The sequence below is a fragment of the Phyllostomus discolor genome, chromosome 12 (assembly GCF_004126475.2).
Source record: "Phyllostomus discolor isolate MPI-MPIP mPhyDis1 chromosome 12, mPhyDis1.pri.v3, whole genome shotgun sequence".
Classification (NCBI taxonomy): Eukaryota; Metazoa; Chordata; class Mammalia; order Chiroptera; family Phyllostomidae; genus Phyllostomus; species Phyllostomus discolor.
Genome location: NC_040914.2, coordinates 38,561,987 through 38,585,193, shown reverse-complemented (window position 1 = coordinate 38,585,193; position 23,207 = coordinate 38,561,987). Strand labels below are relative to the sequence as shown.

Genomic DNA, 23,207 nt, shown 5'->3' with positions numbered 1-23,207 from the left:
GTTTAGTGGATTGCTGAACTGCTACAGCAATGCTCAAATGTCGGGTACCTCTGATTTCAGACCCGTTTTCCTTTTGCTACTTAATAGGCTAATTGTTAGGATTATACATTTCTTCTTTAAAAAGAAAAGATACTCTTATTAGACCTAGAGAGAAGTATAGTTTCTTCCTTGCGGCTGTCGATGGAAGAATGTCCACATGTATAGAAAAGTTTTACCAGAGTTTATTTGAACCAAAATTTTGAGGACATGCCAGGAAGTAAAATCTCAACGGATTGGGGAAAAAATGCTCTAGAGAATGACAGTTTTGCAGTTTCTTTTATGCATTTAGAATCAAAGGAGAAGACATAAGAAATGTGGATGAAATCCATCAGTGGTAGGCTTGGGAGGTGGGAGAAAGCAAAGCACAGACATCTCCAGAAAAGGCAGAATGGAGAAACACTTCTCTTACCTTGGCGGATACAGGATAGTTAATAAGTTACAATTATGGCCCACAGAGATGTATTTGGGGAACAAGGTAACATTGGGGGTTTCCATGGCCTCGTGTTCTGGTGCCTGTGGTCGGGCCTTCCTGGGTCTAGAAAAGAAAAGGACTCTGACTTCAAAGTTGTGTTATCCTAGATGCGTAAGAGCGATGGGCAGTCCTCATGTAAGGATGGACCTTTGCCGAGGAAGCCACGGGCCTGGGAGTTGACTCCCCGCCTTGGCCTGCCAAGTTTGGAACTTATGACCAGACCTTCCTGTGTGTTTGCTTTTGGTCGCTGCTGAGTGTTTCAGGCCTGCCGGGTGGCCCTGCTGAGCTTGTCAGGTTTGTTATTACATAGACCCTCTCTCATTCACACAGATGTAGCTGAGGGACAGATGGGGGGTGTTCCTAGAACTCTGTGTTGTATATGGAAAAGCAGCCACACAGCTTGCCCGCAGGTGGGTTGTGAATGGGCTGGGCTGGACTGAGGGACCCATCCCCTACCCTTCAGGGCTGCCCTGTCCAGCTTGGGCCAGCCTGTCCAAAGTCTCTTCCATTTTTCCTGCTGTGCCCAACAAAAATGATCACTCTTTTTTGTGAGTGCGTGCCATGCTGTGAAGTGATAAGGAGCACTGGATGGCAGGTAAGGCTCGTAGACTCTGGACCCAGACCAGCCGGGTTCGAATACCAGCTCAGACACCATCTAGCAGTAATGGCGAAGATCAGCGTGGGGTATGTGTTTTGGGGGTGGGACGTGGGGACGTGTGGGCACGTGTGTGGGGTGGAGGGTAACATAGCAATATACAATCACTTTGTTTATAATTTTTTTCGGTGCAAATATTTTTTCAAGCCTTGCAATTCTAGTCCAGAGGGCTTCTTCCTTTGTTTTTTGTTTGTTTGTTTATTTTACTCAGAAAGGCCTTTTCTATCTTGAGAAAGATGCACATTAATCTATATTCTCTTTTCTGTGGAGTTTGGCATTTTTCATATATCTCTCTGATCTGCCCAAGTTTATTTGGATTTCTGGCTCAGAGTAAGAACTTAGCTTTACTTTTTGCCAAATAGCCATTTAATGAACTAGGACTAAACTTTCCTTTCCCCTCATGATTTCGATGCCACTTCTTAATCTCATATTAAAATGCAATGCACATTAGGGTCTGCTTCTTGGATTTCTCTTTGATTTCTACGGATATGTTGTTTTGCTCACGTGCCAGTTTTAGCGTATCCAAAGGTCACCATCAGTGCTTTTTATTTTGCAAAAATATGGGTTTGGGTCACATTGGAGTATCATCTCTGACCACCAGATGGCGCGAGATCACTGGATGTTGTGAGAAAGCAACAGAAACACACAGGACCAGCAAGCCCACCACAGATTGTCACCCAAGAGGCAACCTGACGCCCTCCAAGATGCAAACACCCATGCTGAACCACAGCTAGTGGTGGTTCTCCTCCCCTTGCTGAGTTTTGGCAGCCTGCTCAGGACCCACAGCAAGCAAGGGGAACTGGATTTTGAACCCTGTTTCTTTTTATTCCCTTCCCATTCTGGTTGAAATCATCATCAGTTGGCCCTGTCTGTCCTAATAGCCTTTCATGCATCCCCACCACTGAGCCTCTGGAGGTTTTTGTGGCTGGGCTCTGCTGCGAGGCTGTGCCTCCCTGTGGGTTGATGAGAAGGTCTCTAAGCTCTCTTGCTTTATGGAGTCAGTTACCTCTTGTTGCAGAGGGATTTATCCCCATTTCCAGGAAGTACCCTGGAGCAAAGCTGGCCTGTTTCCTGTGTCTGCTGCAGGGAACAAATTGCCTTCCACCCGACTCAGGCTGATTGCCTTGAATTTAACGGAGCATGTCTTCCATTTGGGTGAAGGGGACTTCTCGGTCACGGGTGGTTTTGTCGGTGGTTCATTTCTGTGCCGACAGAATGGTGTGTGTGCTGGGTTCCGAGTGCTGGATTGCTACTCCCTTTGCTTCACTGTGTGTGATGTTGATGTGGCGTGTTCTGCTTCAGGCATGGTGCAGGCATGTTGTACACAGAGGGTGAAATACACGAAGGGGGAACCCATGCATTTTCATGTGTCCCTGGCTTCCTTTTGATTTTAGCTACAGCCCTGGGCAGTGGGTTCTCTCCTGTTGTTGTTCCTTCAACACTCACAGCGTGCCGAGCTCGAGGCTGGGTGCTATGTTTATGACTCTCTGGCTTACTCTTGTCTTACTTCCCTTTCCTCCTAACCCTTCCTAATTTCCTTCTATTGCTTTTTAAAATTTTTTTTTTAGATTTGTATTTATTTATTTTTAGAGAGAGAGGAAGGGAAGGAGAAAAAGAGGGAAACATCACTGTGTAGTTGCCTCTCACACGCCCCCTACTGGGGACCTGGTCTGCAGCCCAGGCATGTGCCCTGACTGGGAATTGAACTGGCGACCCTGTGGTTTAAAGGCCTGTGCTCAATCCACTGAGCTACACCAGCCAGGGCTCCTTCTATTTCTTTATAAAGTTATGGAATCATTCAACCAGGATGTGATTAGTAGCAAAAAAGAGAATGAGGCTGGTAGACAGTTATGGAGGAAAAACTATTTTGTAGTCAGAAAAGAGAACTCAGAAGCAGTAGTCGCCATCTGCAGCCGGGCGGGCCTGGGAGGACGTGGAAACCTGACTTGGAATTCTGCTAGACTTGAACCTCTGCTAGACTCTTCAGTCATATAGATTTTGCTGTACAGAGAAAAATATTGCTGCCTCTTTCCCATGTGATGGAGGAAAAAGTCTCTCTCAATGCCCCGACACTCATTGTGATTTCTGAGGAGGTCAGTTAAGCGCTCAGCAGCTACTGTGGCTGGACATCCCGCCTTGGCTGCTAGAGGGCAGCAGCGGCTGCAGCTCAGAAATCTCCACTGGCCCTTCGTCCAGAAACCAGGCCTGGCTCTTTGATTTTAGCCCTCCCCGAAGAAAGCCTGAACGCATGCACCCAATAGAAAAACAGCTGAGGGTTCGTCTTTCTTTTCTGCAAAGAGAAATGATTGGAAATATGTGACTGTGCTGAGAAGATTATAAATAAATGTGTATAAAACCAGAAGCAAAAAGTCAAATTTATGCCTCTCATGTTTCCAAATACTGCTTCTGCAGGATGAACTCCTCTACAGGTAGGTCAGTTGCCCCGAAGACTTGGAAAATAATTGTTGACTTGGACCTGAACTCTTAGGGTCTCCTGGCAAGCATGATCAGACATTACAGAATGTGAGCTTAGTATAAAAACATGAAAAGTATAATTTCCTTTCATGAACAAACAACGACTCTGAGAAATGTGTTTAATTAGAAAACTTTTCTAGACTGAGACAGCCTTTCTTTGGGAAAGGCTGCACGGTGAAATTGTCTCACTCGACAGAAGAGCTTTGCTGATTGCAGATGAGGAAGGTTTGCCTATTAATATGGCTTTTGCATTCAATGTAGTGGATTTTTAGTTCAAACTAAGAATGCTATTAAAATTGTATTATGTAGTAAGTTTTCATATGTATGGGCCAACATGCACATAAGTGACCATTGAACTGATTTGTAGAACTGCATTTATGGGGAGGTAAGGAGGCTGATGTGTTGCTGACAAAACAGGTAAAAATACAATATGAAGGCTGATTCCTTTTTGTGAAAGGTGTGTGTGTCTAAGGTCTAAGTACATGTTGACATTAATTTTATAGATGGTGATAATTTCCTTTTTGTGTGTATCTTTCTACTTTCTCGAACACTGCTGTGAGTTGTTATATTCGAAAAAACAAAGAGAAGTTGTTTGTAATTAGAGCCTCGTTACAGATTCATTTTATTTGCCTGTTCGACTGGTTCTCGAGCCAGTCAAGGTGATATTGTTGGTTCTATTTACCACTTACCTGCTGGGACTGGCCATTTTTTTCCCCATTAACGCTCTCAGTGTGGTAACAGCCTCTCAAGATGATAAATAAAATACCAAGAGGAGAACAAAATTGTCAAATAATATGGTTCTTGATGACTCTCCTGATGATAGATTCGAGTTGTCGTGTGCCCTTTGCACTGAGCTGCCTGTTATTTTCATCAGATTCTTACCTGCCAAGGGCCCTGAAATCCTCAATGAATAACCATAGGATTGGAGTAGAGTGGTAGCCAGGGGTTCTGGATACGTCATTATTTTTAGCTTTTATATATCCCTTTCCTTCCAGGACAGCTCAGATTGTTACATGGAAAATTTCCCCAGCCACAGGAGATCCTTGTAAGAAATGCATAAAATAAGGCATTTTCTGTTCACTGTATGAAGAGAGGTGATAGAACTTTCGTACCTTTAGAGATGGCAATAGAAGGGATATGAGAGTGACAAATTATCAGTACATATGATCTTGGACAGCCTAAATAAAGTGAATGAATATTTAATTAGTACTACGCATTGTTATACACTCTCCCCCATTTTACTTAATTGAACAGTAATGCTAAAAATAGTAGCACTTACCATGGGACTTTCTCAGTAAGTAGCTGGACCTGCTATCATCGATGTATATTGGTTCATTCCATTTCAATGTAATTCTTTGAGGTTGGCATTTTCCTTCTTATAGGTGAAAACAGGAGGCATAAGGACATGGCGTTGCCCCAAGTACTGCAGTTGTTAAAAGCAAGGCCTGTGTTTAAATTCACCATGCCCATCTTAATCCAAAGTTTATTCATTCACTTATCACCTATTTATAATCCATCTACCATGCATATGACTAGATAATTCTGGACATATATTTTATATCCAGAGCTTTGAATTGGAGGAGTGTAATATTACATTCATAGGGGCTCCAAGTCAAGTGTTTTCTGTGTTAAAACCATCTTACGAAATACAGAGTGGAAAAGTTTTCAGCTGTTTTATTGTTGTTGTCGTCTTTCTTTCATGAAGGTCTTGGCAGAGCTCATTGTTTTACTCTGTAATGCGAAGTCCTAAGTGAGAAAACCATAAATGGCTTTTCTCGATGGTGTTTTGTGACTTAACCCTTCCAGCCCACGGAGCATCTCTTGAGACGAACATTCTCGTGTTCGTGAGACTTTCTCTTGAGATGAACATTCTCGTGTTCGTGAGACTTTGGGTTTTTACTTCTTACTGTCTTGGGGCAGCTCTCTTCCTCGTCTTCGATGCCCCGGTGCTGCATTATCTCAGTGGCCAGGTTGGCCTGCCTTAGCCCGTTTCTTCTGCCTTCTGAGTTATAAGCTGCTGCCAGATTTATATTTCTCCAGCTTGGCTCTGATCATTTTACTCTCCTGCTCATAAGCAAACCTGAATTTCCTTCCCTCCACACACTAAAATAATTCCAGATGGACCAAAGGCTTAAGTGTAAAAAACGAAACTCTACAAAATCTGTGGAAGAAAACAGAGCTGAACTAATTTAAAATCCTATAGTGAGAAAATTTCTTCAGAGCAGCATGTTAAACTACAAAGCCATAAATGTGACTGAAATTTGGTAAATTTGACTAAATAAAAATGAAACTTACTCATTGCAAGAAATAACATAAGTGTAAACAAATTATAAAAAGATGTATAGCCAGTGACCGATTGCCTTAATTACGGACCCTTCAAGATCTGTAAGCAAATGATAAACCGTGAACCCATAGAACAGGGGGGAAAAGGATATGAACAAGAATTTCCTTGACAAAGAAGTAGGAATGTAGGTCACTAAAAGGGGATTTACTCAAATGCTGTCAATAGAGAAAAATGGAGATACCATTTTCCATCTGACATTGGTTTTTTAAAAAGGTTTATAATGTCCAATGTTGGTAAGCATGTAGAGAAACAAGTAAAAAAAAAAAAATATATATATATATATACTCCCCCCACTTGGTGGGAGTATACATTGGACAGATTTTTGGGAGAAGAATTTGACAGTGTCTGCCGGAACCAGAAAAGGGACACATTAATTTGCTAAGCAGTTCCAATGTTAAAATTTCTTTTCAGTGTAACCACTTATGAACCCCAAGAGAGTCATACCAGATGCTTATTATAGTATCGTCTGTACTAGTAAAAAAAAAGAAGGAAGGGATGTAAATGTCCATTATTTGGTGACTAGTGACATCAGTGAAGACACACTAACACAATAACTCCCACAGTTGTTTCCTGAAAACCCGAAATGCATGAATCTCTATCGATGGTCTGAGCAGAGCTCCAAGGTGCTTTAATTGCGAAAGTGAAAGCATGCGGTCCAGTGCATTTGATGTGATTACATTCGAGTTAAAAGCAATTCTGATATATATTTGTCCTATAAAACACCCAAGAAACTGGCACTTGACAGGCATGGGGGTAAGGAGAAGTTAAGAGGGCAGAGACTTCACTTTTTATTTCCTACCTTTCAGAGTTGTGAGCGTGTCTTTCCTTTGTTAAAATACCAAAAGGAAAGAGGGCGAAACAGAGTGAAAACACCCTATCTGTCTTATAGAACGAAAATGAAACTATTATCTTAGGGCACTTTGGTCTCTGACTCAGATCTGCCTTTTAAACTGCGTTTTTAAATTACATTTTTACCCATCATTTCTGGATGGACTGAAATGCTTGCCTGGCACTATACGCATCTTGTCACTATGGTCTCTGTCCCCTCCTGCCCTTTCGGTGCCAATCCCTTCCATTCAGAGGACCTCGGTCCCTCTCTGCACATCCAGGTTCACCCAGACTTCAACTCCCATCTCTCTTGCAGCCTCCCCTGACACCCAGGCTAGACTAATCTCCCCTCACCGTGAACTTGCATAACTTCAAATTCAATTCTGTTTTGACACTTACCTCTTGGGTGATATTTACAGTCTGCCTGCTGCCTGCCAGGTGCAGAAGAGCAGGGTCTGGGATTAATTTTCCTCCGAACCCCCTTCCTAGTGCCGGGCACGGAGCCATGCACTGTCACCTGTACAGGTGCGTGGCACGTGAGCGATGTTAGCAGGCCTGACAGGTAAGGAGTCCAGGGAGACTTGGCGGGCCATAGTGTCGCTGAGCATGAGCAGAAACGAGGACTGTCACACATGGTGTCAGGAGTATAAATGGGTAAGACATTTTTGGAGGACTGGTGAATGGCTGGTCATCTCTCTGAGTGTACGCAGAGCCTCAGTGTGTTTGGGGTAGAGCAGGAAACTAGGGCCACTGATACCGAAGGCCTTGATATTCTAAATTTGAGGTTGTGTCACTCCATGGGGTCCCCATGGCAGAATCGGTGGCAGCCCCAGCCTGGAGGCACCATCCCCGGCGTCTAAGGGTCATTCTCCTCCCCAAGTACCACCCTACCTCTTTATTCCAAAGAGCTTCATTGTTTCCGAAGCTCCCAGTGGAAAAGGTTAAAGTCCACTCATTCAGGTGTCAGCTCGTCATTTGTATAATCTGGGCGTTGCATTTCTGAGCAGCCGACCCCTTTTCAGAGCCTGCCTAGTTGAGACATCACCTCGCTGACAGTGAGGCACTTAGGCTCAGAGAGAAAAGTCACCCCGGGCCCACCCCCCCTTCCTCAAATTTTCCCGAACAATTAACGCCGTGCTAACTTGACACCCTCTTTCCTTGTTTGGCTTTGTAAACCCTGGTCCCTTTTTCTATTAATTCCAGACATTAATATTTTCTTTCACGCAACTGCTGCCATTCACCCGTGAAACAGTTTGAACATTATGTAGCTGTCAAGATGCCTGGGGATTACCCAGTATGCTTTGCCTGTGAGAAAGTGACAGTAGCAAGGCCTGGTTTTGAGATGTTTATTTTGAGAGGACGCTGACAAGCATGAAGCCCTGATCCCAGAGTGGCAATTTCATTTAATTAAAGGCCTCTTTTTATTATAGTTTTCCCTCCACTTTATATATATATATCAGAATGATTGTTAAAGTCTGACTTGTAAGGGGGGGTGGTGGGCAGCTTGCTCACTCACTAGTGAGTATTGCACCGAATGGCTATGAATGTGCTCATTTTTATAATCCCACTCAGAATTGCCACTTAACTTGGCGTGTGTGTGTGTGTGTGTGTGTCCAAGTTTAAACTAGAGACAGCTGGGTTTTTGCCCCCATGTTGCCAAACTTAAAATGTGAGCCTTGAATATGTATATGTGTATCTTCGTAGTTTAATTTTTTCTTTTTAAGTTAGTAGCCTTGCGATCCTGGAAGACTCACCGAAATTATTCCTCGGCTCATCTACCAAGACGTTTAAACAACGCGTAATATCTTGCTTGCCAGGGGCGTGGCTTTCAGTGCAAATAGATGGGAACTGTATTGCCTTCATCTTCAGTCATTTTTAGTTCTGCAGCTACATAGACACATAAAAAGGAGCTAAAAAAGTAAAAGATTCGAGTAATTAATGATGGGTGTTAATGATTTGGTCACCGTTAGTGACAGAGTAGCCTAACTCCTTTTTGATTCAATATGCTTGGACTATTTCGTCTTGACATGACTATCAAGAATTCAATTCAGTACACATGCGTGGACCCGTGTTGGGCGCTGTCTGAGGCACCTAGGATAAATCAATGGACAAAACAGACTGTTGGTCTTTGTGTACTTATTCCTAGTTCTGTGTTTGATAATTAATTATCATATTATGCCTCCCCACATAAGAGATTTTCTCTTTCTGTGTAGCAATATCCGCTGGCTGTTCATTTGGGTCTCCTTCATTCATGACTCACTAGGCAATAACACACAAGTGTGCTCTAGTCGCTGTTATGTGTCCCAAGCATGATGGCACGCTTGCATGCATGTAACCCTCATGCACCACACGTAATCCATGTATTCTGTTTGCAGGCAGTTTTTTCTCCCTCTCCATTGATCTGAAAGTGTGGAGGAGGGTCTGTCATTGGCTCTTTTTTTTTTTTTTTCTGCTTTGGATATAGTGGCTGGAGGGATCTTATTCATTTCTTTTGGCGTCTGTTTCAAAGCTCCCCAGGAGGAGCTGGCGGGTCAGGGGTGCCGCCCTGAGGCCAGCTGAGGGCCTGGCTGATGTGGCGTTCAGCTGGCCGGGGTGAAACAGTGTTCCCTGCTTTGCTGCAGGTGCGGGCGGCGGCAAAGAATGGCAACTTTGTCCGTTTAATCTCAATGCCCGGTTCCAGTCTTAGTCCCCTTGCCCCATCTTTTGAGCCCGTGCTTCCAGAGATTGATTTATTTATTATGATTATATTCTAAAGTACAGGGTTCTGTTGAGTCAGCCATCTGGCCAAATGTTTGAAAACGTTTTTTTTTTTTCCTCTCCTTTTCACTGACTCACTGCCATTCTTAAGAGGGGTGGGCTTCTCCCCAGGACTCCTGACATTGTTGGCTGGTGATCCAGTGGGTTTTTATTTCTTGAATTTTTGTGGGTAGTATGGTGATGACATACCCACAATGAAACAAAACAGAAAAAGCTCAAGGAGCCTATTTATATTCCGCCACCGAAGGCAAAGAAGGATCAGTCATTTACCCCAAACTGTTTCATACGTCTCTCCTCTCCACCTATGGGGCCTCCAATCCCTGCCCAGGGAGAGATTTGTTCTGGGTGCCCGCGATGAAATGCTTTGAGCCTGAGGAGTGTGGAAAGAATCTTTTCTTAATGGCGAGATCCTAGGCTTTCATGTATATTTGAAAAACCTGTCTTGCTCTCTCTCTCTTTTAAAGGCACAAGCGACCCCTACGTGAAATTTAAGCTGAACGGGAAGACGCTGTACAAAAGCAAAGTCATATACAAGAACCTGAACCCAGTTTGGGATGAGGTAGTGGTCTTGCCCATTCAAAGCCTTGATCAAAAGCTGCGTGTGAAGGTAATCCCAGGTGGCTTTCGGATCTATCTTTTCTAAAAAAAATATTTATTTCTCAGCAGTCTTTGCCCTCTTCAAACGGAACCTCCTCCAATTAATTTTTGTTGTTGTTGTTGTTGTCCTTAAGCACTGGGTTAAAAATATTAGTATGGAAGGAACTTTTGAGAGGCTTTGTCGAAATTGCATATTTCTTTCAGATCCGTGAGATCTACTCTACGGAAACTCAGAGTGAAAACAATCTCTCTATTGATTGTATTTAAACTTACTGAACGTGGAAGAATTATTACTGCTAGTTCAGCAGCCACCAGTACTAAAGCCGTTCTCATTAGGAATAACTTTATACTTAATAGAGCTTCGAGCTACTGGTTGTAAGCATTAATTGCTCTAACATCTGGGTTAAAACTGCATGAGTTGAGTGCAAGATGAGATTGCTCTAGAATATTGAACAAATTTCTGTTTAATTGACAGACCTGCTCACCGTGGAAAATACTAAATTTTAATGAGAGACCATTTAAACCACGGAGAGCAGTCCGCTGTGCATGGCGTCTGAATGCATATGCATACTGCCTTAAAAGTACTTTTCGGCTGCTGTTTTGGCTGTGATGGGGAAAATGGACAAGTTTGAATAGTTTTGTTTTCCCCCTTGCCTTGGCTAAATTCCTCTTGAAGTGTACTGTGTAAAGTTCTCAGCCTGTTACATTTGTGAATGATTTGATAAACTCAGTTTACCATAATAACCTGCATTACTGGGCTTCTTTTAAGGTCTACGATCGAGATTTAACTACATCTGATTTCATGGGGTCTGCGTTTGTGTCTCTCAGCGATCTTGAGCTGAACAGGTATTGTGTTTTTACCTTCAAATAGTTCTTAGTGAATTTTAGAGGGAGTTCAAGGTCAAGGTGACTGGCATTTGTTTAGCTCAAATGACAAGGAAAAATCTGAATAAATGAAAGGGTGCTTTAAAATGTTACTTTTAAGTGATTTTTGCTTTTTTAGCTCCCCAATGTACTTGTCAGATATTAAATCCTCCATAATGTATTGTAAACTGTGTATTAAATGTTGTACCCTCATTTGTTCATATTCAGGTTTCTCTTAACCTACCTAACTTAAAATGGAAAGAAGTATTTAAACTTTATTTGGGGGAGTAGGAGAGAAGAATCAGTGAACCAACTGTTGAATTAGGCAATGCCAAACAGTTTCTCTACCCTGAAGAGGGTTGGTTTATTTTCTGAATTTCATGTTTTTTTAACTTGTGTCTTGACCCTTAGTCAGATGTAGGAGTTTTTTACCATAGGCTTCTGGTGCATTACAAGTCCACACAGTACTGCCATAAGTGCTATAGCCTTGGTTTGTTTTGTTTTGTTTTTTTGTTTTTTTGCCTGTAGAACGACTGAACATATCTTAAAATTGGAAGATCCAAACAGTTTGGAAGATGACATGGGAGTGATTGTGTTGAATTTGAACCTGGTAGTAAAACAGGGTGATTTCAAGAGACAGGTAAGGATCACCATCGTGTCCCTTCTGAAACCCGCCTTTCCCCTTTCCCTTTGGTTCTGGGCTGCCAGATGACTGATCTTTTTTGCAATTATTTTGAGGGGGAAACAAATACTTTTTTAGAGACTGAGAGAACCTATCTGTGGTTATATATGCCCTCTCTTTTAGAAAGCAGGAAGGAAAATCAATTAAGGATTTTCTCTATTTTGCTAGGGATATGGATCGTACTGCTGTGATTAAAATATATATGTTGCTTGTCGTTCGCATGTAAGATATCATCTGAAAAATACTTTTACTAAGTGTTAAGGTCTTTATTTACAATTTCTTTAGGTCCTAGATGCCTTGGGCATTTTTCAGTTATGGAAAGCAGTGTCCAGGATTTAATTGCAATTAATTGCAATTGCATTGCACATTATTAAGGTGATTGAGTATATATTTGAAGCATTTCAGTTTCTTCTTCTTTTCTTTTACCTACCAAGTTCTCTAGTGAGAGTACCTTTGGGAAGATACAGATTTTACTGTTCTCTGGTCTGTTGTATAGAAATTTCTAGTTAATGCACAACCTAGTGAAGATCCCTATAAGATCCACAAAGCATTGGGTTTTGTGATAGTATGGCTGAGATTTTGTTATTATGAGCAAATATGTGAATGCAAATAATAATCTCATTTTATATTTAGAGAATATAATTAAATCCCAAGAATTAAAATAAGACCTAAAAGCATCTTTGATTGTTACTTATTTAAAAGGCATTTTTAAAGCCAGCTAAAATACCTACTAGAAAAAGAACCAAGACGTGTTAAAATTCAGCATGTTTAGAATCTGGCATGAAAATGTGAAGCCTGTTTATAAATTAGGCCTCTAATAATGCTTCTTGAATTGAGTCACTGGGGTCGAGGAGGAGAATATTCTTCATTTTGACATCATCTTTGCTTGTAGTTATAATTTATTTTCATGATGAAAATCATGACTGATTTACTAGTAAACTCAGAAAATGGCTTAAAGAAGTAGGAAAACTACACAGTGACTCTCCAAATGCCAGAGGGTCAACTAAATAGTTGCTGTTTTTAATGCAAAATCTTATGAGTATTTATTTGATGATAACTGAGAAAATAAAACCCTTCATCAATTCTTAAAAACATGTCAGTGTTGAAATGAGGTCTCTATAAAGCTGATATTTTGATGCTGAAATGTCTTATATTGCTGTTGAAAATAAATTTGTTTTTCCATCTAATGTAACGAAGAAGGGATTTTCTGTAGCTTCTCCTAAGGCTTCACAGGATCCCACCAGAGTCCAGAATGAACTGTAGGTTATTGGTTCCTTGATCTGGATTCCAGGCTAAAATAACACGCAATGTAAATAAGTATCATTTGCCACGTGGTTGAGCAATTTGCTAGCTGATATGTTCTAGTAATTTCTTACACATACAAGTGGGATTGGTAAAGTTGGGTAATTTCCCCATCAAAACACTTGCATGTTTAAGCTGCGTAATCGCTGCATATTTATTCCCCTTGTGAATTTTTCTGTGAGGTATTGGATTATGTTCAGCAGTAACACTGACACTTCCACATCCCTTTAAATGTTGCCGAAAGTTGGAGTTTTAAAGCAGTGCTATATTAGTTAAAAATTTATGTTGAGTTGCAGAGGAGTTAATATTAGATGCTGCTTGAGTTTGTTTTTGTAAAGCATCTCAAGGAATATCTTTGAGTCCTCAAAGTGGCCGCTCTTGTCCTCGTATTTGGTTTGGCTCTCCTTTCCTCTGAGTCCTCCCTTCCTGTTTTTCGAGAGATTTTTCAGACTGGGTATGTGCTTTCTCATGTACTTTTCTCATTGTCTTTGTTCTTTGTCTGGCAGAGGTCTAGTGCGCAATACATTTATTTTATGTATATTTTATGTGGGTATTATAATATAGAAAACTCTGCCTGCTCTCATTTGTTCCAATTGATAGTTTTATTTTCCATTGTCTATACTTGATCGAAGTATCCCCCAGCAAGGAATAATTTATCACGGGGTGTGTGTAGTTATTCAATTCATAGGGCCTGTCAGGGGCCTTTTGGATAAAACACATATCAGGAAATCTCTGGGTGTTTTTTTTTAACTGAGTTTAAGTTAATATTTAAGTCTTTTTATATTGGCTTATTAAATGAGAATAGCTCACACTTGAAACTGGAAAGACAATGGCCTATGGATAGGGAATAACATCTTTATGTATCTTCATTTTCATTTCAAGTCTGATGGTGAGATTGCAGTTTGAATTCTCAGTTTCATACCCATCTCTCTTTCTGTCATCATTGAGGCAATCTGTGTTGCTTTAGAACCAAGCAGACAAAAATCTTCACATGTGCAAAGCGTCTCTGAATTGCCCCTCGTGCACGGATTTATGTCCCTGGGGGCCATGTACAGTTAGAAGGCACAGCGGTGGCTGGGAGGCTGGCAAACCTGGTGGTATCATTTTCTTTTCCTTGGCAAAAGTAGGATTGTAGTTAGAGTTACAGGCTCTGTCATCAGGCCACCTGGGTTTGAATCCCAGCATGTTCTTGTTTTGAGACGTTAAATGATCAGGGCAAATTCACAGAGCAACCTTACCGCTCTTAACTATACAATCTCCTCGTGAAGGAAGTGGTGATAAAAAAGCTTCCCTATTGCCCAGAATTGTGAAGATGAAGATTACTTTACAGAGAGCTTGGCATGGGCTAGACACTCTCTATACGGTAGCCCTTTGTTTATAGGAAGCAGACAGTAGTGATCACTTTTTATTAATCTCCATGTCCATTTTATGTATCTTTTATGATTGTTATAAAAATCAAAAGAATTATATGTCTGAAGGCCCTCAATAGCCTTGTGTACCTAGAAGATGGCAATTCATTTTGGTGTTTGTTTGGGGTTGATGTGTTTGTTTTGGGTTGATGTGTTTGTCAATATGCTATTAGGAAAATACCATAAGAACCGGTTTCAGTCCCCCAGCATGGAGTTGTAGTAGCTACAACCCTCCGTCCTGTGCTGAATGTTGACCTCCCAGTTTCATCAGGGGAAGTATTTTGAATAAAGAATCTTTTCAAGTCATTTTCTGGACCAGCGTTTCTAGTTGCTGGCCATTGGAATATAAGTGGCTTCCCCCCAAAGACTTTATTTCTTGGTTCCTAATTTATGGGGAAGATGTATTGGCAGGTGGGAAGGTCACTTGCCTGAAGGTATTTTTTCCTTAAGCATAATAGCAAATGTGGTCTGCTCAATTAGATTCATAATTGAGTTGTAATCTCCCAAATTTATCCGACTTTGAACATCCAGTTAGCTGGTTAACCAGCCAGAGTAGAGCTTCCCTGTCCTGGGCCGAGACGGGAGTGAGGAGAGGATTTTGCTGGGAGAGAATTTTAATTGTAAATGAAATTCAGCAGCCTTAGCATGACAGATGAGAGCTGGAAAGAGAACAGCGGTGAAGTTCCTTGCTGTTCAGAACATTTTTTCCCCTTGCCTCAGAGTTGTATTAGCCTATTTTTCTTCACTGTGCAGGAATGACTCAGATGTTTCTCTTCTTATTTTGAAAATTGAGATTTCGTCAGCAGAAGTAACTGGAATTATTTTTCTAGAATCTAATACTATGGAAACCTAAACACTGTCCATGAATTTCTTAAATATTTTCAAAGCACTATCTGAATATTTCACAGAGTGAAAAATATGCCCTTCCACTTTGCTTTTAGAGATAAAATTATAATGTTTTCAGGCAATTCAAAACATAAATGGACTCCTACAGACTGAGCAGTATCTATATTTCCTTGTATTTTCATTGTGGAAAGCACTGAAAGAAAATGATGTAACAGCCACAGAAATGTGATTTTTCTGTGCTGGTAACTGTTTTCTTGTTCCCACACATTTTCTCCATAACTTCAGAGAAAGGCTGGGTGTTTGTCGTTTGGATGTCGTCTGCACCCCCTAACATGATAATATTTTTGTATTGTTAATGCATCTATTTCTCTCTCTCTTTTGCCATTTTTCACCATTCAATGGACACAATCCTCAGCGGTGGTCAAATCGGAAGCGGTTAAGTGCCAGCAAGGTAAATATTGTTGTGCTTTTTTTTAATTCAAACATCGTTTGGTTAAAAGTTCATCTTTAGATGTATACATGATTAATACAAACCACCCTTCACGTGGGGCAGTGTTCAGTCCCTTTTACTGCCGTTATGAATCAGGGCACAACCTCCCTTTTAAAATTTCATTTAATAAGGGCATAGCCAGATGTTTGAACTTGCACTTGCTTTCGTGGTGACATTTTATATGTACCGGCCATGTTAGAAGGTTCCACTTCATTAAGCTTAGATTATTTGGAGTGTATTGCAGTTAGATTTAGTCTTTTAGAAAGTTATTTACCATTAGATAGAAATTAGCTTTGGTGTTAGAGAAAGCAATGAAAAAATTAATTGAAAGGATTTTATGGTATATTTTATAAATATGTTTCATAGCTTCTGAAAAAAGCCATGTATTGCTTTTTAAGGTGAGTTTCTTTAGCTCTTTCTTCATGAAGTGCTGGCGATGTTTTACATTGTTAGTGTCTCCTGAAACAATTATATATACTGCTGTCCAATTTGTACATGTACCAAGGTAGAAATGCATTATAAATAATCAGGTTATTAAATTAACGTGTTGTACCTTAAGTGACTAAATGTCTAAATTAGTGTAAAAATAAACCAACCAAATGTTTTAAAAAATTATACCTTAATTTAACAGCTTGGCTGCTTTGTGAAGGAGAAATACCAGCATGGTGGGGGCGGTGGTTTGTGGGTTACATGGGGAGGGCGCACCAGCCGTCTCTCTGTATGTATTTATTCTCACACACACACACGCACTAATATTTGACAGCTCTAATTTTTTATCTCACTACGCTTCAGCTGTTTACTTCTCTGTAAAGTAAGGGACTTGAAACAAAGATTTTGTGAATTTGTGAGAGTTTGTGTGTGTCTCAGAAAGAGAGAGAGAGAGGAGAGAGAGAGAGAGAGATTTGTAACCTGACCAGCCCCAATCACTTAGGAAGACAGGCCAGCTGGTTCTAAGAAAACTTGCCTTTTAAAAATTTAAAGGCATCAAAGTTCTGACTCTTCCTAAAATGTACGTCCTTTGCATTTTGAACACTAATAAAGAACGATGATCAGGTATTTGGTTATGTTACCAGTTCACTTTGTTTCCAAGACTCTGGTTCTTTTGAGAAATTAAGAGGCAATAAAAAAATGCGAAGCTGTCTCAAAAATCCCTCCAACTTTTGCCTTGTTCCTTTATAGTCACTAGAGGGTAGAAGAACATCATTTCTTGCCACAGAAGGGAGCCCAGCTCTCATGCCCCCACATTGAGAGTCTCTGTAACCATCTGAAGCAGTAAAGTTTCCCAGCATGCTTTGGTGAAACCTGACAAAGCAGTATTTTCTCGTTTATTGATTCTGCTGCTGCACTAAAACACTGGTCCTGGACATCAATAACCATCTTTAGTTAGGGAGCTCTGGCCTGTGGAAGAGCACTGGCAGTTTGTGGAAGAACATAAAGGCTGGAAAGAAAAATTGTGAGCTTGGGGAATATTGTAGCCTGGGGAGGACAGGAGAGGTTATGGGAGAATGGCCAAAGGAATGAAGAGGGAGAGAAAAAATGTTGACGGCCTGGATAAAGATATCAAAAATATGGAAGGAGCAGAGGATCCCGGAGAGCAGTATTTATATCTGCGCTGCACTGAGTGTTGTCTTTTTGTTTTTTGTTTTCCCCTAGCATGGTAGTTTCTAGAATTTCCACTTCAGTGCCCTGGATTCAGAGACATAATAAATGCCCAAACCTTGTACCCGTGTTTAATAAAACCTTAGATGAATAGACTCATTGAAAGCTATTTAGGATCTTACATGAGAGAGGCAATTTATATGTTGGTGAAGAATTTCAACTGGTACGTTGACTCCTTGATACTTATAGTTTGCAATTTTGGAGAGGCAGATGAGACCGTGTTTCTAAAGTGGCTTATGAAAATGAGTCACTTGGAAATTCTGTAGATGCCATGATTGACCCTGTGTAAGAGTTCTTAAAATACCCTGATCAACCTATCTTGGTATTTTGAAGCTACAGTTATAAGCTTCTTTTTTTTTAGGGTTTTCATATTATATTAAAAAATTAGGTAGCAGGAGTTTGCCATTGAAGATTATTATTTAGCTATGAGTATCTAAAAATTTGCTAATTCCAAGTAATGTGTTCCCTAGAGAATGTCATTGACTTTTTCACCTCCGTTGTAGTCTGATGAGAATTTCACCTTATTTAGGTAATTTGCTTCTTAAATTCGTAAGTGTGTGAATTTGTATCATCTGAAGGAGCCCAGAATGGCAGAGTGGTTTTGGAGTCTCTTCTAAAGTGTTTCTTTCCTGCACTGACCGTGATTTTAATGTACTAAATACAGAGATTGACTTCAAATATACATGTAGGTTTTCTCCACTGCCTTTGTTGATATTGTGATGAGCATTTTAAAATGAGAATTGAGACTCTGATTTAATAGGGCCTCAACCAGATAACTTTTTTTTGGATATTTACTATATGTACCCTTTGCTGTGAATAGATCTGTTTCTAAACCTTACTTCTCTCTTTGTAATGCCTGTAGCAGTAATAGAGATAAAAATTTAACAGTAGTTACTCTTTTACATCGCACAGTCTCAGGGGAAAAAATGCGACGATAAACAGTGGAATTGATGAATTACTGAGTGTACTCGGAAATCGATGGGCATGCACACACACTCCCACCTGCTAGTATTGGAGGTTGCCCAGGTGCGATGGCTGAGCTTTCGTTAGGGATTTTCTTTAGATTAATTCACACAGAGATAAGTACATAGTCTTACACAGCCCCTCTTTGACCCTGTTTTAGGCAGTCACATGTCCGCAATCCAAGGTCAAAGACACGACAAACCTAAGGTAGGGGACATGCCCCGTACCAGTATAACACTTTTTTTTTTCTGTATGAAATTAGTTGACTCTTGGTGCCAGTTTTTGGCTTGTTTGGCTTCATGTCCTTTTATCTCTGCGACTCTGTTGTTGCAGAGGCTGATCTCTGCAAGATATATTTTCAAGGTCCCCTGTCAGCTGGCCTCCAGCTGGCTTTGTCCAGGGGGAAGGAATTGGCAGGATACTAGAGGAGAGGAGAGGGAAGAAGGTGGGTGTGTCTGTATTTTGCATCTTCCATTAGCCAGGCCAGCTGTGGTTTCAGCTTCTCCCAGGTGACCTTGACCCTAGTATTTATTGTTTTTGTCTCTGTGGCCCAGGGGTCATGGAGCGTCAGTGTGAGGGCCAAGTCCAGCCCTAGTCTGTTTTCCCAAATAAGTTTTATTGGAACACAGCTGCACCCATTTGTGTATAAATTGTCTCTGGCTGACAGTGGCAGTGTGGCATCTTTGCGACAGAAACCTGGTGACCTACAACCCTCAATGCTTACTGTCTGGACCTTTACAGGAAGAGGTGGCCCTCCCCTGCTTCAGCCTAAAAGTTTTAGAAGCTTCCTCCTATTGCTTACCTTAGGTTATCTCAGTATTCTGTTTGGTTTTTCTGCATTGGGTGCCCAGTCTTTTCAATACCTTGAATGGTTTTCTTTTTCTGTTGGCTTCTACTACCAAATATATGGGCTAAGCCCTCACTTTTGGCTTTTTTTATTTGCACACTTTTTTATTGTGATGACTGCATGAGAATTGTGAGTTACATGCTGAGGGTTTTGCATGAATTGAGGTCATGCCTTCCCTACCTTCTTTCCCCTTTTCCACCTTCTGTTTTTCTCCTTTGGCTAGGCTTATCGCTCTGTTTCTCTGGCATCTCGGAGGTAGGGCAGGCAGGCAGCCTCTCAGAGAGGTGGAGTTGGTCTTGAACCCCGAGAGCTGTCCTATTGCATGGACTGGAACCTCCTTCCTCTGCTTGTTTTCCTATTTTACATAAAGTCTTCCAACCTCAGACTCATCACACTTTAGCTCCCGTGACAGGGTGCTTTTGGGGTCTTGAGAATATTTTGTAGACCAGGCCCTCTTGCCATGGGGGGATGTGGCACCTGTTGTTGGTTCTGACCCCTCTGAGAGGCCCCTGTCCCCAGGGTGACTGATGCTGTGGGTTAGCTGTCCGGCCAAATGAGTGAAACCTGGAAAGTCTTTGGCAAACTTCTGTGGTTCTGCTTTTGCCTTTGACTCAGTCCTACAGGTTGACAATGTCAATGTTGCTTCTGAACACTTGGCGGAGACTTAAGAGCTCCCTCAGGGTTGAGCACTTAACAGGCAGCAACGTTTAGAGGGTTACCGTTTTGCTAAGGGCTTGGCCTCAGCTTCTTTGCAAATGTGGCTTTAACAAATTCAGCTAGTTTAATGTTGGGGGCAGGTAGATTCAATAGAAGAGGACAGTCAAAGAATTTGGAGGGAACACGCTGTCACCACACCTTTTTGTCTAATAAACTCAGTTCCCTAATATCCGTGTAGGCCCAGGAAGCGGTACAAGCAAGAACTTTTTGCAAGAAGGGTGGTTTTTTGAGGAACTGTTGGGAGGGCATTGGGCCTGGAACTCTTTTTCGATGAATAGAATGCTTTTTATTGGTTTATTTTGTTCTTGTTTCTTTGTCACACGTTCTTAACTCAGTGCCCACCCATAGTAACACCTTCTTTCCATTTCATTTTCTTGGTTAGACCCAAAGGAGTGGAGAAGTGCATGCCTATATAACAAAACAGCCATATACATGTATAAACCTGTTCATCTCTACCTATATACCCAAAGTACCTAATTTTTTTTGCTATAAGTCCAAATCTTGGCCCTCATTTCAGACCCCTTGAATTGGAAACTACAGGGAGGGGGCCAGCAATCCCTTAGCAAAGCCTCCTGGGTGAGTCTGAAGCACGTCCAAGTGCGAGAACCTCTGGGGTGGGCTAGGGCACAAAGCCAGAGGAGTAAGAAGGGCGGGATGTGTAGGCCAGTGGCTACGCTGCTGAATGGTAGGTAGGGCTGGGATTGGGGGAGGCAAAGAGATGCCTGGGGTATGAATCAGAAGAAGCCACTTGGGGGCTGAGATCCCAGCCCTGCCCTTGCAGGAGCCCAAGAGGGAGCGATTGCTTCAATTGTTTATTCCCAGAGCTGCACTCGCTTCGCTTAGTCCCAGAAGCATTTGAAGTGAAGAAGAGACATAGAAACGTGGAATGTAGACGTGAAGGCCCACAGGATGACGCAGGTGATGCAGGAAGACGAGATGATGAACACGATGGCATATGAGCCTGCTAGAGATCAGGGCAAAACAGAAAATCTTATTGTATCTCATGGCCTTCATTTTATTTTTCTCTGTGTTTAAATACATTCAAAGCATCTTCCTGGGTCTGAACCCTGAGAGCCATTGGGTATTTATAGACTCTCTCCATTTTTTAAGTCTCTTCATTTAATTTTTATTTTTAGTTACAACAATTGAGTGATGATATTCCCTCACAATTAAAAAAATATTAAATGGAATATAAAACTTTTATGGCTAATATCTTTGTACACACAGATTATTCATAGCCTCGGGACTGTGTTATTCATCTACAGATATAAATCTCATCTGCCGTGTCCATGTGGGAAATTTAAAAGGCTTTCTTTATATTCTTACGCGCAGATTTTTGTGTAGTTCTAGGGGAATTTATGCCTGCAGGATCCTCTTCAGATGATATAAGGCGCTGCGGGCGGGAGGTTTTCTGGGAGCCTGCGGCACGAATGTATGGATTTGCTCATGTCACGCTGTAAGAGCTGTTGACAATGAGCAGTAGTTTTACATGTTGAAAACGCTTGGAAGGAATATTTCAGGAAAGCCTCTTACAGACCCAGGGCTCTCCCTTAGCTTTTCTGAGTCGTGCAGACATCGTCGCGATCTTGCTCTACTGTTCATTGCACTTACAAAGTTCATTATTTCCCATGCATTTGTTTCCATGGGCTACCTACTTTCTTACACTGACTTCAAAAAAACAAATAATGAATGAGGGTCAAAATAAGATGCATTGGCAACATTGAAACGCATTTTCTATTTCCCATGAGATGATTTAAAAAGTACCCATGGAGTAGTGGGCGCCTACAAGGTATGCTCTACTACAAAAATCTTGTGAAAACATCCTCTCACTGCCCCTCTTTTTAATTTTTATCTTTAATTTTTTTGGCATTCTGTTACACCCAAGGGAATCACTTGGAATAATTACCCTACGATATCGGTCAGGCTGTAGTCCATCTCATATGTCCCAGGCACGGCAACCCATACACTGCTTTGAGAGTCTGCTTCTAGATCAGAAACTCCCGAGGATGCTCTACCTGTTGGAAGTGAGAGCAGCACCTCAGCCCACCTCCTTCTTTCCCCCTTTCTTGTCTGTGAAGTTTTCCTGACCCGGAAGCAAACGAATGCTTTGGGAGCTGTTTCATTTTTATGAAATCCAGGATATATCTAAGTTAGATATCACACCTTGTTTTCACTAGTAATAACTAACGTGTGTTTCGGAGGGAAGTCGCTCTGCTTGGAAGAACGCTGTGGATTTGGCGGGGTGGGAGCTGAGGGAGAGAGAGAGAGCCTATGAATGAATCAACATAGAAATAGTAAAAGGTTCTGATCCTTGGGGAGGCAGGAGAAACATAACAAAACCCCGATGTACTATATTTTATCCGTTATGTCTGCTGAGGAATTAGGGTCAGGACCCAGAAACTTTGCTGTATCTCTGGGTGTTTGTTTCAGCTCAGGTGGGGTGGGCTTCTCCTTTGATGGGTCATTTCCTTTTCTCCTTTCACATTCCAAGCTGCATTAAGATGACAAATTTCCCTTCTAGGCTCAGGCTCAGACATGAAAACCTGAGCTATTGAGCTAACAGAGTGAGTGCAGAGGAGTCGATTTATTGTGGGGAGAAAGGGAGTGTTTGAAGACCACTAAAGAATTTGAGAGCCCAGCTCTGCATCAGAGCTCACACAGGATGGCCCGGACGTGGCCCCTGGCCAGACGCTGCTCCGAAGCCTCATTGCAGCTCTCCCGGGTGGAAGAGAAATGTTAAATTAATTAAGAAGCATTTTTTTTTTTTTACAAGCCCGTGCACACATCACGGAATACATTGCTGGCAGATGAAACTTCATTTGGACGTAACCTTGTAGTAGTCTTTGCAGAAATATTTAGGGTGAAATAAGCACAATAAAGGTTTTATGTTCTTTTCTATCTGTGACTGGTGCAATGCACACTTCTCTTTTCCTACCCTGCCTTTAGTAAGGGGGGGTGGGGTTGAATCTTGGACGGCAAAGAGTAAGTCCATCACATCAAACATGGCTGCGCTACATGCTAAAATGTTCAAAGTCTGACCAGGATAGATAAAGGCTTTGATGGAAAGTGGATATTTCCCAGGGACATTACAAGCAATAATCCAGATGTTATGGTGTAATGCAACGAGTGTCCATGGATAGATCGGGAGCTTCAGCCAAGCCGCGCCTGATGGAGGCCTTAGCCTCGCCCTCCCATGCTGTTCCGCCATATGGAACCTATCTCTCGGCCCCCTTAATGACCAGCTTTGGATCCCATTTTCAC

General features: G+C 41.6%; 1 protein-coding gene and 1 long non-coding RNA gene across 7 annotated transcripts in view; one reads left to right on the top strand and one right to left on the bottom strand.

The window, feature by feature from the left end:
* The window catches only part of MCTP2 (multiple C2 and transmembrane domain containing 2), a 144,792-nt gene that overhangs the window by 38,041 nt on the left and 83,544 nt on the right, over positions 1-23,207 (top strand). For 4 of the 6 annotated variants that reach the window (XR_004900245.1, XR_004900243.1, XR_004900244.1 and 1 more), the window contains 4 exons: positions 10,035-10,177; positions 10,937-11,013; positions 11,560-11,671; positions 15,686-15,721. Coding sequence is in view for 1 of the 6 variants with exons in the window: in XM_028502371.2 (XP_028358172.1) it covers positions 10,035-10,177; positions 10,937-11,013; positions 11,560-11,671; positions 15,686-15,721 (368 nt within the window). In the remaining 5 variants the exon portion in view is untranslated. Of the gene's footprint in view, positions 1-10,034; positions 10,178-10,936; positions 11,014-11,559; positions 11,672-12,360; positions 13,470-15,685; positions 15,722-23,207 lie in introns of those variants that run through there. The other 2 variants (XR_004900248.1, XR_004900246.1) reach the window with 2 other exon arrangements.
* Positions 3,983-9,537, bottom strand: LOC118497722. The gene is made up of 2 exons (XR_004900251.1): positions 5,529-9,537; positions 3,983-5,491 (listed from the first exon to the last, which is right to left on the bottom strand). It is a non-coding gene; the product is annotated as an uncharacterized LOC118497722 (long non-coding RNA).